The sequence below is a fragment of the Cucurbita pepo genome, chromosome LG05 (genome assembly GCF_002806865.2).
Source record: "Cucurbita pepo subsp. pepo cultivar mu-cu-16 chromosome LG05, ASM280686v2, whole genome shotgun sequence".
In the NCBI taxonomy this organism is placed as follows: domain Eukaryota; kingdom Viridiplantae; phylum Streptophyta; class Magnoliopsida; order Cucurbitales; family Cucurbitaceae; genus Cucurbita; species Cucurbita pepo.
The window spans coordinates 3,344,327-3,363,641 of NC_036642.1; the positions used below are offsets into that span (position 1 = coordinate 3,344,327).

Consider the following 19,315-nt stretch of genomic DNA (forward strand, 5'->3'; position numbering starts at 1 on the left):
TGCTGCAGTGAGTGAGGCAAGTGCACTAATAACACCTCCCTTGGTATTTGCTCTTGTATCAACATTCTCAAATTTAACCACTTCACTGCCAGTTTACCTTACTGCACAGTTCAATTTCACAAAAACCATGCTATGACAGGTGGGGTTAATCTTCTCACCGGAGAAACCTCAGTTTTGCGTGCAGATAATATCTATGATTGTGGACAGAGCCTCAACCCTGCAGTGGATTTGGGACAGGTTTATTGTTTGAACTGTTCTTCAATCTCCTGAAGTTTTGAGTTTATGCACTTCTAGACTTTTATATAGCAGCTATGGGTCTGTTGGAATAGATTGATCAGATGTTGAAAGGGTAGATGCTCTTAATGATGGGAATCGGTTTTTGTAGGTTGAAGGAGCCTTTGTTCAANCTCTGTTGGAATAGATTGATAAGATGTTGAAAAGGTAGATGCTCTTAATGATGGGAATCATTTTTTGTAGGTTGAAGGAGCCTTTGTTCAAGGAATTGGATTTTTTATGTCAGAAAAATACCTGACAAATCCTGATGGACTAATGATTAATGACAGCACGTGGACTTNAAATACCTGACAAATCCTGATGGACTAATGATTAATGACAGCACGTGGACTTACAAAGTTCGGACAATTGACACCATATTGAAACAGTTCAACGTCGAAATTTTGAACTCTAGACATCATAAAAAACGCGTTCTCTCTTCAAAAGGTACGTCAAACTTTATTGTCGTTCAAAATTGTATTTATCATTTGCCTCGTAGTAGATTTTTTTCGTAGGGGTATTAAGTTTTCAGCTAAGGCTTCAAGCAATTATGAAAANTGAAACAGTTCAACGTCGAAATTTTGAACTCCAGACATCATAAAAAAACGCATTCTCTCTTCAAAAGGTACGTCAAACTTTATTGTCTTTCAAAATTGTATTTATCATTTGCCTTGTAGTAGATTTTTTCGTGGGGGTATTAAGTTTTCAGCTAAGGCTTCAAGCAATTATGAAAACAATGTATACAATATGTATAGAGTTTATCTGCTCCATCATCAGCTTTTGGGTTTTAACATAGAAACTAGAAAGGAAAATACATATCATTTAAACTGTATGGATGGTGAAAACGATTATGTATACAGTCCAAAGGGTAAAAAGCACTTATAGTTGAATGCATTGTGCAGCTTCTGGAGAATCACCATTGCTACTAGCTGCATCAGTTCACTGTGCAACTCGGGCGGCAATTAATGAGGCACGGAAACAGATACGTAAATGGCGCTGACAAGACGAGTCTGATTACGTGTTTCAGCTAGAGGTTCCTGCTACCTTGCCGGTTGTTAAAGAGGCGGGCGGGCTGAACTGTGTGGAAAGTTACTTGAAATGGATCTATGAAGTAGAAGCACTGTGAGCTGATCAAAACACAGGTATGTTATGCACTTGCTCATTTTCTAGTTCATATGCATCAGAGAAAGAACTATAGAAGAAAACTACAAAAATAAAATCATCAGCGTACCTACATTGCTCATTTTCTGATGAAGCCTTTTGAAATGATGGCTCTGGTAAATTGCCTTTTCTGGTAGTAGAGAGATGGGTTTGGATGAACTCTTAAATTCTAGGAAGCTAACAAGTCAGAGTAGAAGAGATTATAAGACACTTTTTAAGTATAACGACCCAATTCCACTACTAGCAGATATTGTCCTTTTTTAGCTTTCGGGTTTCTCCTCAAGGTTTTTAAAACGCGTAGGCTAGAGAAAGATTTCTACTCCCTTATAAAGAATGTTTTGTTCCCCTCTACAACCGACGAGATGGTATCTCACATTAGGACCTTACTACACTTTAGTATTTGTAGCAAAGGTTAGACAATATGGACCACACATTTGTTTTGTTTTAGAATATTTCTAGAATACCTTGATATCTAGAAACCTCTCGCTAATAGCCTCATATTTTAAATGGGTTAATTAGTTTTCTTTATAATTGGGTTCGATTGAATTGGTGATGATCTTTTAGCATGCGTCATTTGCTTTAGTGGAAGGATAAGTGATCTTACATAGCAACTTGATAAAGAAATGTAATAAAAGGAGGCAAACCGATATGAAATTACAATGTAAAATTGAAATCTTCGCTTAAACTTCACATTTGAACATATTGATCGATATTACATATCAATAAATTATGTTGGATATTCTATTAAAATATAAGAAAATTTCAAAAGAAATCCATGATGAAATGAAACCACATCGAATTGCAACATGTGATAAACGACATAGGGACAAATTTAACCTCAATTATGCTTGGGCTAGGTAAATTATTAATGTTTTATTTGCATTATGTAATTTATAATTAATGTTTTACTTGCATTATGTAATTTATAATTAAAGTCGAGGTCGATGAGAAATTTGATCATTTGACCTAAAATCTAGAATTCCTTTTCTTCTCCCTTATCTCTCTCATCTCCCTCTCAATTCTACACTTTTCTTCTTCTTACCCATCAACGATCGGGTATCGTCCAACTAATGAACCAATGATACTCCCACGGGTATCGTCCAACTAATTTTCCAATGATACTCCCACGGGTATCGTCAAACTAATGAACCAATGATACTCCCACGGGTATCGTCCAACTAATGTACCAATGATACTCCCACCACTTACGTATCTACTATTTATAAATTTTTTAAAAAGTTTAAAATTTAAAATTTGTAATAGATTAGCAAAATCCTAAAATTTGGATGAGAGGAAAATGAATGCGAGAGCAATAATAAGATAAATAAGAGAATAGCCAAAGGAAAAATAAGAATCTAGAGCTTAGACTAAAAATAGGTTCAAAAAAATTATTTGTTGAAGATAAAAAAATGTCAATTTTTTTTTTTTTAAGATATTTCTTTCTTTTACGAAAATAATTTGAATTTTGTGCAATAAATATGGAGAAAATTATGAAAGCAATAATTGATTGAAAGGTCTGAATTATTGGGATGGAGGAAGAACATGTGATTGGGTGAGAGGAGAGAGGATAATAGGGATTTTTTGTTTTTAGAAAATTAAATATATATATATATATAAATTATGAAAGGAGAAAAGGGAGAAAGAAAAAATAGAAAAATAAAACAAAAGATAAGATTTTATATTAATAAAAATTTGAGGAAGAAATTAAAAAATATTGTCAAATGCAAACGAGCGTTTTTATTTTTATTTTTTATTTTTTATAAAAAAAAAAAAAATTATTCATTTAAGCAATAAAATAAATAAATAAATAAATATATATATATAGTTGAAAGGCCTCTAAAAAATGACTACTTATAGGTTTGACTTGAATTAGGGACTGTGTGGTGGGAGGAAGTTGAGTATACAAAATGTTTTAAAATTGATAAAAAAAAAGAATAAAATTTATTATATGTTTTAAAAGTATGCTTTTGTAAACCCTTTAAAAAACCATGTGTTTCTCTCTTTTTTCCCTCTTAATTTATTATATTTTAATTTATTTTAGTTTACCAAAAATTAATTTAATTATTTATTAAATTTATTTTGACAAATAAAATTTTTATTTATAAATGAAATATTTATTTACTAAAATTATTTAATTTTAAATTACAATTAAAAGTATAATAATAATTCATAAAAAATAATTAAATTTTTTCATTGTTTTATAGTTAAAAAATTATATAATTTCATTAAAAACTTACTTAGATGGTTATTAAGATTGACTGTAAAATAAAAATTAAATTAGTTAAAATTATTTTCTTGTCATTATTAAAAAAATATAAAATATAAAATTAAATTTTATTAATCATTATTCCCGCATTGCACCTTGTAATTAGTTCGATTGCTTATGGTGCTAGCATGCTGATGATCTCGAGCGACCCTTGTGAAGTTCAGGTACTTTTCTTGTCTTTATAAGCACGGTTAATAAAATTTAATATGAAATAAAAGGATTAATAAAATTAAGTATTTAATTTATATGAAATTGTTGTGCACTTATCCGTTGGTGGTTGTGTATAAAATAGGAGGTGGAAGCCGGTTTTGTTGCGGGCATCGACAATGGAGAATCAGGCAACGGAAGCAGCGGCGGCTCCTCTGGTGTTTGCTGTTAATCAACAGAGGTTTGAGCTCACCGCTGTTGACCCTTCCACTACTCTGCTTCACTTTCTGCGCCACTATACTTCTTTCAAGAGTGTCAAGCTTGGCTGTGGTCAAGGTCTCTCTCTGTTTCTCTAATCAATTACTTCCGATTTTCTTTGTTGGATTGCGTTGATCGGGTTTGAGTCTACTGAATTCGTGACTACGACCTGATACTCTGTTTAGATTGATATTATTTATAGCTTGTTTTCGGTGAACTTTGGTTCATGAAAGAGTACTAGTTAAACGTTCATCATTCTTGTTTGGACTTAAAGATTGCTTTTTTTTTTTTGGACTTCGAATCACTGACTGTTGTTTGGACTTTGAATCAGAGAGTGTCGGGTGAGTTCAAAGTTGGATAAAAAAAAGTGGGAACAAATAAAATTGTCATAAAAATATCAAAAGTACAAAACCGTATCTACCGAATCAATCATCAAATTCCAAGAAAAAGATATGTAAATAATGTAAAAGAGAATATGACTCAATCGTGGGTCGTAGAGTTAGCCAATTTCATAGTTCAAGTTCTAACCTAGTCCTCTAAGGCTCTTAAGGTTTGTGTATCTTACTCCTACTTCAAGGGTGTAAGTCGTCCACGGAGGCGTAATCAAGTTTTCAAGGTGCACTTAGCCTCTCATTTCCTACTCTCCATGGTCTATCCAGCCGTTGTGCTTCCTGCTCATAAGTCGGTGTGCCCTTGTCTGTTTTTGGCTTTATATAAGTCTAATAGGTATGGTGGAGTCACAACTTGGTACAGGTATCCTCTCAATCTCCATACGTGCCTACTAGTGCTAATTAGAAGTTCTCCTAACGAAACCTAACAAATTCTAATATTCTCTTAGCATTCTAGGCTCTTAAATAGTGTAAGGCTAGCACCCTACTAAGCACAACTAGAGCTCTCTTAGACTCTAAGTGGGTGACGTCACATTCCTATATACTAAGTGGATCTTCACTAATTGAGTGAGTTTACGATCAGGGGCTGCGTTCTAGCCGTCTCTACAAAGGCCTAGTTGACCCATAATGTCATAACATACCCTAAACATGGCTCAAGGACCAAGAAAATCGTAAACTAAGACTAGGTCATACATATCATACGTATCCTCTAGGTCGCATAGGATCTAGGTCATACATCATTCATGCATTAAAGAAAATCTAGAACTATTGAAATCTGTGTAAAACTGGCCAAAATCAGGCGAGAAACCAAAATCTGATCCGGTCTAACCGTACCGGCTCACTTGAACCGTGTCTTTATCTTCGAGACGGACCCACCCCGCCCGGCTGGTTCCTCCGTCTTTGCTTCGCCGATTCTTGAAACAAGCAAGATATTGCTCTCTGAAACTCGCGGGATGTCCAAAAATTCATACCTTCAAACCAAACTCGATGTTCTCGTTCAAGCGCCCTCGGCCTATGAATTTTTCACCGACGTTGTTGAGCACCTCCCGGTGAGTCTATAGCCACAAGAATCGTTCATTTTCGTTCAGAAATCGCATGGGGAATACTCGGGAAAAATCCACGAAGAAATCACCTAACTCAAATTCGGTTATTGGCTTCCTTGAGCTCCTTGGTCCAATTCCCTTCGCCACGCTCTCGTTCAATGTTTTTGCAACGAAACCCCCATGAATTTGAGGCCTGGCGCTTGCTCAAACTCCACTAATTCGCAGCTCAACTCCTCCAGCGACCGTGGGTATAGTTCTCGAGTTTTCCCTCTCTCAATGAACATTCCCATCCGAATCCGTGGCCCTCTATTGATTTAAGCTTCCCCGAACGCCCCAAATCCACAAAAATCTGGCTGCGAATCGGGGTTGGTATCCTACTTCCTCCTCCTCACATTACGTCTGTCGCCGGCCAGATTACGACTGGCGATTGTTCCAACTGCCGCCATTTTTTTGTGTAACATTTATTTATTCCCTTTTAAAAATATTCCCCTTTTGTTAATATTAAAAAACTCGGGACATTACATGTTCTGTTCCAACTATTCGTCTATTTTTTACCATGGAAATGGGAGGGTTGGATTCAATTTCTAATTGATCATTAGCACACTATTCTACTCTGCCGAAAGCATTACATGGAATTTCATTTGATCCAACTCTGTTGACATGATTGGTTATTTTGAAATGTAGGCGGTTGTGGTGCCTGCGTTGTTCTACTGTCCAAATACGATCCTTTGTTAGACAAGGTCGAAGATTATACAGTAAGCTCATGCCTCACCTTGCTTGGTAGTATACATGGCTGTTCAATTACAACCAGTGAAGGTATTGGGAATAGCAAGGATGGGTTCCACTCAATTCATCAAAGGTTTGCTGGCTTTTATGCTTCTCAGTGTGGCTTTTGTACCCCTGGAATGTGTGTTTCTCTCTGTTCTGCTCTCGTCAATGCTGAAAAGACCAATCGACCTGAGCCCTCACCGGGATTCTCGAAACTGACGGTTTCTGAAGCTGAAAAGGCTATTTCTGGAAACCTCTGCCGCTGTACAGGATACAGGCCAATTGCTGATGCCTGTAAGAGTTTTGCTTCTGATGTTGACATGGAGGATTTGGGGATAAACGCGTTCTGGCAAAAGGGATGTGGTGAAGAAGATAAATCGAGTAAATTGCCTCCTTATGATCCAAATAATGGACCGTGCTTATTTCCTGAATTTTTAAAAAAGGAAATAAGTTCTGTCCCTTTTGTGGAGTCTCAAGGTTGTTCCTGGTTTAATCCCGTTAGTATTGAGGATCTGAACAGATTACTGGGATGTGACGAGTCCAATAATATAAGCAATACGAAGTTAGTCGTTGGCAACACTGAAGTCGGATACTACAAAGAATTTGAACATGTTGATAGATACATTAATCTTAAATACATCCCTGAGCTTTCAGTTATCAGAATGGATTCAACAGGAATAGAGATTGGTGCGACTGTGACAATTGCAAAAGCTATTGAGGCTCTGAAAAATAATAACCATGAAACGTCCTCAGTAGGTGAGCTAGTGTTCAATAAACTGGCCGACCACATGGAGAAAATTGCTTCCAGTTTTGTACGAAATATTGCCAGCATCGGAGGAAATTTATTGATGGCACAAAGAAAACAATTTCCTTCAGATATTGCCACAATACTTCTTGCTGCGGGTTCCATGATAACTATATTAACTGGTTTCAGCCAAGAGACTATTATGTTGGATGAGTTTCTCAAGAGACCTCCATTAGGTCCGAAATGTGTACTTTCAAGTGTTAAGATTCCAAATTGGGATTCAGTTAGGGACGTTTATTCAAATGATGCTACTGTCATGTTTGATAGTTTTAGAGCTTCTCCACGACCCCTTGGAAATGCACTGCCGTATCTGAATGCTGCTTTCTTGGCTGCAATCTCCCCATGTAAAAATTCCAATGGGATCATATTAAATAGCTGTCACCTGGCTTTTGGAGCATATGGGACCAAACATGCCATTAGAGCAAGAAAGATTGAAGAATTTCTAGCTGGAAAAGTTATTGATTATAATGTCATATATGAAGCTATCTCATTGACTGGAGCCACTATAGTTCCTGAAAAGGGCACTTCATATCCTGCTTACCGGACAAGCTTAGCAGTTGGCTTTCTTTTAGAGTTCTTAAGCTCCTTGGTCGATGAAAAAGCTGCAATCGGTAGAGATTACCTAGATGGATGCAGGAATGCTTCGTCAACACGACCTGAAAATTTTAATTCAAACCACAGCCTACTTGGTTATGATAAAACTGCTACTCTACTATCATCTGGAAAGCAGACACTGGAATTGAGTTCAGAATATTATCCAGTCGGAGATACCATTATAAAATCTGGAGCTGCCATTCAAGCTTCAGGTACTTTATATCTTGTAATAATATGAAGTTAAACTTTCATGAATGAAATTGTCTTAGTTAACCTCGTGAGCATTGAACATTCACAAACTCAAGAATCTTCTGTAGCAAAACTTGTCTGCATGGCAGGACGTAAATGTGTCAGAACTTGTACATGTGGGTGTTTGACCTCAGTCTATGTTGACACATTTTGCTACCTTTATTTCCATGGACTCAAAGGCGTGTGCCTGTTATCTCATTTGAATTAGATTTAGTATCTCCCCATTCTGAACTTCTTTCATTTTCAACTTTGGCTTTGATCGAGTCTACTTAGTGTCAGATGTCTCATATTACCTAGTTGTTATACTTCCAATACTGTTTCAAGTTAAGGCTTACATGTTCAAAGCCGATTCTTCACTTGATAATTTAGACTTGTACTCATAATATTTAGCGTTCCATGTTCTTTTAGGCCTATTTATTTGACATGATTTCTTGTTCTCAAGTATTAGGAAACCAATGTAAATATGCTTATGAATATTTTAGGCGAGGCTATCTATGTGGATGATATTCCTTCACCAACAAATTGCCTATATGGAGCATTCATATATAGTACAAAGCCTTTGGCACGGATAAAGGGTCTTACTTTTCCTCCCAAATCACAACCAGAGGGAGTTGTCACTATTATTTCCGCCAAAGATATTCCTGTGGGTGGACATAACATTGGAGTTAGAACCATGTTTGGTGACGAAATTCTGTTTGCAGATAAGTTGACTGAGGGTGCAAGTCAGCAACTTGCCTTCGTGGTAATTTGAATTTCTCATGATTCATTTATAGCAACTTCAATCATAGGAGGAACCCTTACTTGCTGAGGTGCTTCATACCTATCCACATTTTTTGTAGGTTGCAGATACTCAGAAACATGCGGATGTGGCTGCAGAAAATGTAGTAGTGGATTATGACACAGATAATTTGGAGGCACCTATTCTTTCTGTAGAAGATGCTGTCAAGAGGTCAAGCTTCTTTGACGTTCCTCCATCTTTTATTCCAGAACAGGTTGGTGATATATCAAAAGGAATGGCTGAAGCAGACAATCATATTAACGCAGCTCAGGTACCTTCTACAATGAATTGCTTGGCCACAATATAATCATGGTAGTGGTTAGAGATTCAACCATGGCCTACTTAACCGTTTCTCACACCAAAAAAAGTAGTTTCTAACTATTCTGCTACAGATATTATTAGTTATTATCTATCCTAAAGATAGGTCATTTCTCCTAATCGTTTTCATAAATATTTACATCCAGATCAGACTTGGATCACAATATTATTTTTATATGGAGACCCATTCTGCACTTGCCATTCCGGATGAAGATAACTGCATGGTAGTCTACAGTTCAAGCCAATGGCCAGCTAATGCGCATTCTGTTATTGCAAAATGCCTCGGTGTTCCTGAGCATAATGTCCGTGTAATTACGAGAAGGGTTGGAGGAGGCTTTGGTGGAAAGGCCATGAAGTCTATGGTTGTGAGTACCTGCTGCCAACTCTATGTGCAATTAACTATTGAAAAACGGTTCTTCACTGGTGCATTTCTTTGAACTTCCAAGTAAAACAAGATTTTCCACTTCCATTGGAAATTTTCTGGGTTGACTTACTAGTAATAGTGTTTTCTCAATATGCGGGGAACAGAAATCAAGTATATATATGCAATTATGATTTTACTCCCAAGTAGTCCTTGCATGCCAGTTTCAAAACTGTGAATTTTGTTGAAAGCTTTATTATGTTTTCAATTCGGTTATATTCTTAGTTAGTAGGATGATGATACATTGAATCAAATAATAAGATAGTTGTGTATCAGAGCTCAAATTTCTCATGATTTTTAACATCGTTATATTCTTCATTATTTGTTTATGTTCAACACTTTCACTTCTATTGTTTCCCTATAGTTTACTTTCAACCTTCTCACTTCTCTTTTTCTTGCCAATGTTCTCAATATTTTCCCAAGCATGAATGACACTCTAACATATGAGTTCTTGCCTTTTAACAATTATGTTGTTTAGGTTGCTTCCGCATGTGCACTTGCAGCTCACAAGTTACGTCGTCCAGTCAGGATTTACCTTAATCGAAAGACTGACATGGTAATGGCAGGAGGGAGACATCCAATGAAAATAACTTACAGTGTGGGTTTCAAATCTAACGGTAAAATTACAGGATGTCAATTAGATATATTGGTTGATGCAGGGATGAGTACTGATATAAGTCCAATTATGCCAAGCTTCATTGTCAATGGACTTAAGAAGTATGATTGGGGTGCTTTGTCTTTTGATATAAAAGTATGCAAGACAAACTATCCAAGCAGATCTATGATGCGAGCCCCTGGAGAGGTACAAGGATCCTTTATTGCTGAAGCGATAATTGAACATGTAGCATCTACTCTTTGCATGGATGTCGATACTATCCGAAAAGTAAATCTGCATACGTTTAACAGCCTCAAAAAATTCTACAAGAGTGCAGGTGAACCTCAAGATTACACCTTACCTTCAATTTGGGATAGGTTAGCCACATCTTCATGCTTGAAACAAAGAACAGAAATGGTAGATAAATTTAATAGCAGCAACATTTGGAAAAAAAGAGGTCTTTCTCGAATTCCTATCATGCAAGAGATGACATTGAGACCAACCCCAGGGAAAGTGAGCATTCTAACTGATGGTTCTGTTGTTGTGGAAGTTGGGGGTATTGAAATTGGTCAGGGGCTGTGGACGAAGGTGAGACAGATGGTTACGTATGCCCTTAGCTCAATTAAATGTGATGGAACCAGTGACCTTTTCGAAAAGGTGAGAGTGGTTCAATCTGATACCATTGCTTTAATACAAGGAGGGGGTACATATGCAAGTACTACCTCCGAATCAAGCTGTGAGGCAGTTAGACTTTGCTGCAATATATTGGTGGAGAGACTAACACCTCTCAAGAAAAGGCTGGAGGAGAGTGGTTCGGTTAAATGGGATGTGCTTATAAGTCAGGTTGTTGTCTGCTCTGAATCATCTCGTAGAACATTTTATGATTAAGCAATCATGTTTTCTTTCTATAATAGCATTTTTTCCCTCTAGTTTGAAGTGATATTATGTTTTGAAGTGCGGGAGGAACATCCATAATGCATGTGTTATTGCTTCACATGCATGGTTCTGAAAGTCTTATTATTGGATGTTCACATAAAGTTGGTTTCGTTAAAAAAATTCCTACTCTTAAAACAATTATTTGAAGCTTCTAGATGTAGTGTAGAAGGTTGTTTTTAAACTTTTATATGAATTCTCCATGGACATGTTGAACTTTATTTTTTATGCTCATGGAACTGTTAACCCTTGAACTTTCCAAACTAAATATTTTCGTGTGACCCGTTGTTGGGTTGAACACACATGTTCAAGGCCTTCTTGTTTTGGTTTAATATATTCAATTTATGAAACTAAATGGAAGCCACGTGCTCCTTTAGTCGGATTGTTGATATACGATTATGCATTGTTTGTTCCTTAAGTGAGCAGTTTTCTTACCACATAAGAATATTGTTGGACATGTGATTGAGGACATATCCTTGGGTGCACAACACCGTTGACATTTCTTGTTGGAAAAACTGCAGGCAAACTTGCAAGCAGTGGATTTATCAGTTAATTCTTTGTATGTTCCTGACTTTGTTTCAAGGAGCTACTTAAACTATGCAGCTGCAGTGAGTGAGGCACGTCCATTAACATCTCCTTTTGTGTTTATTGTATCAACATTTTCAAGTTAAAAAGAAGCAGTTGGCTGCTACTTCAATGCCACTTTATTTTACTGCAAAGTTCAATTCACCAAATTCCTGCCTTGACAGGTGGAGCTTAATCTTCTCACGGGAGAAACCACAATTTTGCGTTCAGATATTATCCATGATTGTGGACGAAGCCTCAATCCTGCTGTAGATTTGGGACAGGTTAATAGCTACACTAAGCACAAAATTAAGTTCCTAATTTGTTTTTCAATCTCTTAAGTTTTGAGGTTGGAGGCTTTTAAGTTTCATATACCTATTTCTAAGTGGGGGGTAGATTGATCGGATATCCAAGGGGCAGAATCTTCTAATGATCAAGAATCATTCTGTGCAGATTGAAGGAGCCTTTGTTCAAGGAATTGGATTTTTTATGTCAGAGGAATACCTCACAAATCCTGATGGACTAGTTATTACTGACAGCACATGGACTTACAAAATTCCTACGATTGACACCATTCCAAAACAGTTCAATGTTGAAATTTTGAACTCTGGACGTCATAAAAACCACATCCTCTCTTCAAAAGGTAAGTTTAAACTTCATTGGCTTTTGATTATAGGTTGGAAGAGAATGTAATTCCCTTGCTCTTAGAAGAAAAAACTCTAGATATTTTTCTTGATTCCTCTGCAGAGTCCAATTGACTATACTTTTGATTTTCTCTGTTATAGACGTTAGTAGACTTTTTCTTTTATACGGTTTTTAGTTTTTCAGCTAAGGCCTCATGCAAACACTACAATATGCATTGGAATTATAGGTTCCCCATCATATGCAGGCTTAACGCAGAAGTAAGAAAGGAAAAATGATAGCATTTAACAAGATGAGTAGTAAAAACTGTTGTCTAAGACATGTCCAAATAGTAAAAACGCATGTATAGGATCTGTTTGGAATGACTTTCTAAATATTTACGGAAGTGTTTGCCGTTAAAGAGTCCTTCTAAACTGGTTCATAATTTATTGATCTGGAGGTAAGTGGTAGCAGTTGTAATAAGGGTGAGAAATCTGTGTATATTGATGTTGTAGAAGGGTTAATTTGAAGTGGGATTTAATTAAATGAAATGCATCTGTGCAGCTTCAGGAGAATCACCATTGCTTCTAGCTGCATCAGTCCACTGTGCAACACGAGCTGCTATTAAAGAGGCACGAAAACAGATATGTACATGGAAACGTCGAGATGAGTCTGGTTACGCGTTACAGCTAGAGGTTCCAGCTACCATGCCTGTTGTTAAAGAGCTCTGTGGGCTGGACTCTGTGGAAAGTTACCTGAAATGGATCAAGGATGGAGAAGCACAGTGAGCTGACCACAAACTTTTCCTCCCAAAACACAAGTCATGCCAATAAATTCATGATAATGAATGTAATGTGAAAATACTATCAGTTTATGAGGTAATGCACTTTCTCATTTTCTAAGTTTATTTGCAGCAGATGAATAAATAGAACTACAAAGATCATGGGTTACTGGTGATTTTACTTTTCAAGTGAGGGCTATTCGTGGTAGTTGTAGACTGCAAACTCGAGTAAAAACGTTTGTTATTTACTTCTTGACCTTTGTGACAAGAAATATAACTTTTCATTGAAATAAAGAAAAGAGATTATTGCTCTAACATGCGAATGCGAAAACGACTAAAGAAAAACAGCAAAAACTAAAATCAAAGGGGAGCTAAAAAAGGTTTGTGTTTAAGGCAATGATGGACTCTTAAATTATGGGAAATGTAGAGGCCAGAGCAGTGGATTCAAAATCAACAATGTTATATATCGAGATGTGGTATGCTAAACTATGTACCTTTTCATTGGATCAACAGAACTGTTTCCTTTTTTTCAAAAAAAAAAATGATATCATTGAAATCAATCTTTGCTTATGTTACAACTCGATCATGGTTTCTAATAAGAAATGCATGTAGCTGAATCTGTAATATACCACACTTGATTAAAGAGAAACGAGAGAAAACAATGACATTCAATTGTTTAAATTGAAATGGGATATTTGGAGTTGAGCCAGGCATGATGAAAAACTCCATTTTCTTTATACACAAAACTTCTAACCTTAAGAGTAAGAGTAATGTGGCATTCATCAAGATTATCAAACTTCACCCAAAAGAGTGATTTTTGCAGGGTATTTCTTCCAATTATCAGTAAACATTCAGAAGCAGCCTTTCAATAGCTATAGCCTATAGGCGCTTCGATGAGAACGCTATATTATTGGTTCGATGGAAAATGTTGGTACATTAACATGTCATACACAATAAGGTATATGGTGTTGTTTGAGTATATGTGTGTGTGTGTGTGTGAAGGGAGAGGGGGCACGGGTATCCTTGCACTAGTGTACAGATTGATTGAGAGACAACTTTACAGCCAAAATCCAGGACACAGCTCTCCTATGCAAGGCAAGTTACAGTTGTGAGGAGGCGTAAATCATAGGTGTCCAGCAGGAATTTCAAGATGATCAAAGAACATACTTCCAATGCCGAGGATTGGAACTCCGGGTTATGAAGGATTATACAACTGAGGATGTACGTGCAGATCTTGTAGCATGACGAGTCACAAACGACTCGACGAGCGGATTTACTAGATGAGGTGCCTCGTCCTTCAATAATGCAAGCAAACATTGAAGTCAGCAAGTTTCTCGAAAAATTAATTGCACAAAAACTAAATCGGCTAGCCATTTAAAAAAGACAATCACAAGCTCACAACTAATTAACCACAACCAAACAAGTCAGAACGCTTGGCATGAAGAGAGTGCGAGACAGACCTGAGGACAGTGTCCAACATTGGGAATGACAACAAAGTCTTCCACAGATTCGAAATTTTTGTAATTTCTTCCAAGCTCAATCGGCTCCCACGGATCTTTGTCACCCCATCCGATCAATACAGGACACTGAAGAAGAGAAAATGAGAAAAAGCAACAATGGCATGGAGAAAATGGTAGTTCCAAAGAGTACCAACTTTAGAGGAAGGCAACCTTCACGTTAGGCAAAAGTTCTTCAGGAAGGGGCCCGCCTGAGTAACAAATGAACTCCAGAAAAACATCGGCGGCACCCGGCTGTAATCCGGGATTGAGGATAATTTGCACTAGTTCATCTGTAACTTGGGAGGTGTCATGGTAACACTGCAGGAAACGTGTAAAAGGCAATCACAACACCATAAAAGAAATGTTGAATCTTTAGGAACCTCGTTCATATAATCACTTCATCCTTTCATTTTTAATTTTCCGGTGTAGCTAGTAATATCTAAAAACTTAGAACCATAACAGATCTTGTTTTAAATTCCCCTACATCTACAGGCCAAGAAAATCAGTAACTTTGTTCAATTTTCAAATGAATTTATTTACTGGTGTTCTTATCCTGGTTCTATTTGCATCCCATAAATAAAAAATAATAATAATGACAAAGCAAAAACAAAGATACCTGGCAAAGAATATTCTTCACAGCCTCAGGGGTAGCAACAGTTCTAAAAAAATATTTTCCTAGAGCAGTATTCCTGCAACAGTCGAGACCTTGGATGAAAACTTCAGTCTAAATTCAATAATTGATATATGGGATGTCTTTTACCTCAGCAAACTCTGAAATGATTTGATCAATGGCTTCCCATACCAAGGCTGCTTCTTGATATGAAGCATACGTAAAGATATGTTTAGAAGAACAATACCTTTACAGATCTGCGGTTTCATAACTGCTGCCTGCAGACCAACTACGCCTACAAGAATATGCATTCAATAATGTTGAGAAATATGCTGAAAACTGAAAGGTTGTCTTCATAATAAAGAAAAGTATATCCCATTCAGTAAAAAAGAGAAGGATAACGATGAAGAGAAAAAGATTACACACTTATTACTCGAAGATTTGATACTAGTTATGCAATCATATGATCTATTTTTTTCATGAGATTTCCTGTGTGAACACGAGAAGAGGAAAACTAGGGATTCCGACATAATCAGGTAGCCGAAATCACGGCAATTCAATCTCGAAACACACAACCACAACAATCAAATAGAAAGACTACGGCTGGTTTTATCATGTACAGGATAGACGTGAAATAGAGGGAACACTTTTAGTACATAAGAGTCTATCCACTTAAAACAGCCTAGCACGGATAAGAACAGATTTGTCCAAGAGCAACTGGAATAAATGAAAAGACATTACATGAAAATAGATAAAAATGTGCAAGTCCAAACTTGATTTTATCAACTATAAGTTAAGGACCATAACAAGATACGGATGGCAAAAATAAAGAAAAAGTATTTACTTCAAAAATGAGATGGTCACCTCCTATCGAGTTACAAATAAAAAATGCTTCATCCTGAACCACGTCAACACAAAAATCATTCAGCTGGGAAGCCCATGTCTCAAATGTATAAAAGCTTTCCCCAACTAGATCTGGGTTTGGCTTGTCTGAGTATCCATAACCAATAAGATCAACAGCGTAAACTCTATGTGATTCAGCAAGGGCAGGTATATTTTTCCTCCAGTGGTCACTGAAAAGGAAGACAAATCATCAAGCACTGAACTTCGCATGCGGAACAAGATGCAAGGACGATGACTTGGTTCTTATTCTAGTACAAAGGGGTAAGTATAATTGCCGACTTTTAGCTGGCAAATTGCTCGACCTAACTCACCCCACGTCAACACTGTCTAACCATCACAAACAGGAAATCAGTGGCTCAACTAGGTAGGTGCTCAGGCAAATCTATCATTGGTTAAGGTGGAAGACCTGTTAGAAACCACGACTCTCCACAATGATATGATATTGTACACTTTGAACATAAGCTCTCATGGCCATGCTTTTGATTTCCCCAAAAGGCCTCATATCAATGGAGATGTATTCCTTACTTATAAACTCATGATCATCCCTTTTAATTAGCTGTTCTTTTCAATTCTGCTTTAGTTTTCTATATGCAAAGGTCTTGCAGATGGACGTGGCGCCAGTCAGAAGTTCCTCAACAAAAATCAGTAACAGCGAAATAATTTGAATCCATACTCATAAAGAACCTTGAGTAAGTATTCTCTACAGTCTAATAATCTTCCTATTGAGGCAAAGACCTGAGCTCCTCATCCAGGACAATAATAAAATGCGCAATTACGAAAGAATAACTGAATAGATACCTAATGACATTTTCTAGTATCGGAAATTTGCGTCGGTAATGCCTATAGTAAGTAGTATGAGAAGCAAAATTTGAAAGGTATATACCTGTTTGCTCCAAAACCATGAATCAATATCAATGCAGGGCCATGATCTCCTGCACACTGGTAGCGAATAGAGTAACCCCTCCAATTCCAAATGCTGCAAGACAGGAAAAGTGGATCAATTAAACGTTGAAACGACAGAATCAATCATTATCAAGGACACAAAAACGGCTACCAGCTTCGGACTTGGAGTTGGGAGCGGGTATTTTCCAATGAGATTTGCAGACCTTGATCGTCGAATTGGTCGCCAAATTGAGAAGATAAAAGAGACCCATTAGACTTAATCGGATAAAATGCAGGGGCTCTGCGGGGCAATCCGAGTTGTGGAGAAAATGAAGGAGTGAAAGTGAGTGAAGATGGCAGGACGCCGGCGACCACTTTAGAGGAGGAAATTGATGGACGAAGTTTGGAGAAGGGCAGAGAGGAAGAGAGAGCGCCGGCCATGATTCTACAGAGGAAACCACGACTGCTCGCTGAAGAAGAACGATATTTATATTAAGGCGTCGTGTTGCTGATTTATCAACCACCCGACTCTCATCCCCATTAACATAGCTCCCGCCTTTTGTTCCATTTTCTGTGTTTCTTTTTTTAAATAAAAAACTAAATTAATAAAAACAAAATATTCAAAAATAAAAAATAAAACTTCCCAAAATTCCAATAATACCCTTCAACTTAATCGAGGCTTCCCAACAGGGTCTCGTACCAATGAAGATACTATTCTTTGATTATAAACCCATGATCATTCTCTAAATGAGCAGACGTGAGACTTTCATCCAACACCTCCCCTTAATCGAGGCTTGATTTATTTTCTTTTGGAATCTTAGTCATTTTTTACTATGCCTTCGATGAGTCTCGACTCCTTTTTTTTTAGTCATTTGTTCGATATTTGAGGATTCTATTGACATGGCTACATTTGGAGCATGACTCTAATACCATGTCAGATGAACACGACTCTTCACAATGGTGTGATATTGTCCATTTTGAAAATAAACTCTAGTAGCTTTAATTTGAACTTCCCAAAATGTCTTATACCAATGGAGATAATATTATTCGATTATAAACTCGTGATCATTCTCACATATTTTATCTTCACCAGATACTTCACTGCTTAAACTAAAAATTAAAAATTAAAATGCTATTTTTTCATAAAAGGATTTAGAGGAATTTATTATTATTTTTTTTTAACGGTTGTAAAAAATAAATTAACCAGACTTTTACTAGAAAGGAAAGCCACAGAAGTTAAAGTCGGGTAAATTTCGATCGAGCGATCCAGCAACTTTTCACTTTTCCCTCCAAAAAAAATAAACTTTTCACCTTTGTTGATTCACCGCTTTATTTTTGCTGTCACGCTTTTTTTAGTTTCTTTTTAATTTTATCTTTAAAAATTTATGTTCAAATTATCCCGCCAAGGAAATAGCTGCGTATCCGTCACTTTTTTTTTATTAATTCTCGATTTAAAAAAAAAAAAAAATCCATTTTAATTTATATATATATATATATATATATATTTTTTTTTTGAAGGTTAATAAATTTTAAAACTCTTAAAAAAGAACTAATTTTAAAACTCATCAACATCATTAACTAATTAAATATTAAATTATAATAAAAAACTACTAATTACTTATTTTTCTAGCTATATACGCGTGAAAATTTAAATATTTGACATTTAAATTAAAATTAATGACTTAATCATATCAGATTAGTGGTTAATTTATGATCACAAAATTCGACGTATATTTATTATTTATTTATGAATAAGAGTGTTTTTTTAGTTCGAAAAAGGAAAATTAATCTATAATTTTGGAGCAGAGAATATCGCATATTGGCTAATTAATTATTTAATAAATTTATATGATAATAGGTTAATTGAATTGTATTTATTTAATAAAATAAATAAAATATAAAATATTAATATTGAGAAGAATAATTAAAATTCCTTAAATAGCGTTAAATTTATAGTTAAAATTTAATTAAAGAAAAAAAAAGGAACAGTCTGACTGAAGCTAAGCTGGCATGGAAATTGGGAGGAATTAATTAAAGGGTTTATTTTATGTATTAAAATAAATGATTTAAGCATAAAAATAAATGCAATAGTAATGATTATTATGGAAAAATAAAATAAATATAAATATAAAAAAGAAATGCAGAGTGTAAGCTGTGCTTAGCTAGCTTTTGGCTTTTGCCCTAATCAAATCAAATCAAATCATCATCTTCCAGCCTCAGCTTCTGCCTCTGCCTCTGCGCTGCACAGCTTACGGTGTGTGTTCGCGGCGAGGGGAGGCCATAGCCTGCGTTCTTTGAGAATCTCGATCTCTGTTCATCTCCTTTTCTTTGTTTCAGCTTTGAACGTTCAACTGTGATACAAATTCAATTCAATTCAATCCAATTTCTTCTATAATTCACTGGGAGTTCTTGTTTTCAATTCAAACCCTACCCATATCTTTCACTTTTTGATCTTCA

The 19,315-nt window shown here is 36.2% G+C and overlaps 3 protein-coding genes and 1 pseudogene across 6 annotated transcripts in view; 3 read left to right on the plus strand and 1 right to left on the minus strand.

Moving 5' to 3' along the window:
- The window catches only part of LOC111795359 (indole-3-acetaldehyde oxidase-like), a 33,891-nt gene extending 33,326 nt beyond the window's left edge, over window positions 1-565 (plus strand). Inside the window, exons 8-9 of the mRNA XM_023677733.1 lie at window positions 173-237; window positions 478-565. Coding sequence (XP_023533501.1) covers window positions 173-237; window positions 478-532 — 120 coding nt within the window. The 3' untranslated portion in view covers window positions 533-565. The remainder of the gene's footprint in view (window positions 1-172; window positions 238-477) is intronic.
- A 16-nt stretch (window positions 566-581) lies between these two features.
- On the plus strand, window positions 582-1,507 carry LOC111795364 (annotated as a pseudogene).
- A 2,504-nt stretch (window positions 1,508-4,011) lies between these two features.
- On the plus strand, window positions 4,012-13,153 carry LOC111795360 (indole-3-acetaldehyde oxidase-like). 4 transcript variants are annotated; one of them, XM_023677734.1, is made up of 10 exons: window positions 4,012-4,183; window positions 6,222-7,916; window positions 8,436-8,695; window positions 8,793-9,002; window positions 9,196-9,414; window positions 9,949-10,908; window positions 11,520-11,615; window positions 11,748-11,846; window positions 12,016-12,205; window positions 12,748-13,153. In XM_023677734.1, exons 1-10 carry the CDS (start codon window positions 4,027-4,029, stop codon window positions 12,969-12,971), a joined length of 4,110 nt encoding a protein of 1,369 aa, XP_023533502.1. In that variant the 5' UTR covers window positions 4,012-4,026; the 3' UTR covers window positions 12,972-13,153. The 4 variants fall into 4 exon arrangements, with proteins under 4 accessions (XP_023533502.1, XP_023533503.1, XP_023533504.1 ...); XM_023677735.1 differs by lacking the exon at window positions 4,012-4,183 and adding an exon at window positions 5,378-5,902; XM_023677736.1 differs by lacking the exon at window positions 4,012-4,183 and adding an exon at window positions 5,378-5,785.
- A 599-nt stretch (window positions 13,154-13,752) lies between these two features.
- LOC111795363 (pheophytinase, chloroplastic) lies at window positions 13,753-17,388 on the minus strand. Its single transcript, XM_023677740.1, has 8 exons — window positions 17,031-17,388; window positions 16,860-16,952; window positions 15,938-16,146; window positions 15,224-15,368; window positions 15,080-15,152; window positions 14,635-14,781; window positions 14,425-14,550; window positions 13,753-14,259 (listed from the first exon to the last, which is right to left on the minus strand). Exons 1-8 carry the CDS (start codon window positions 17,297-17,299, stop codon window positions 14,170-14,172), a joined length of 1,152 nt encoding a protein of 383 aa, XP_023533508.1. The 5' UTR covers window positions 17,300-17,388; the 3' UTR covers window positions 13,753-14,169.
- Window positions 17,389-19,315: the final 1,927 nt, after the last annotated feature.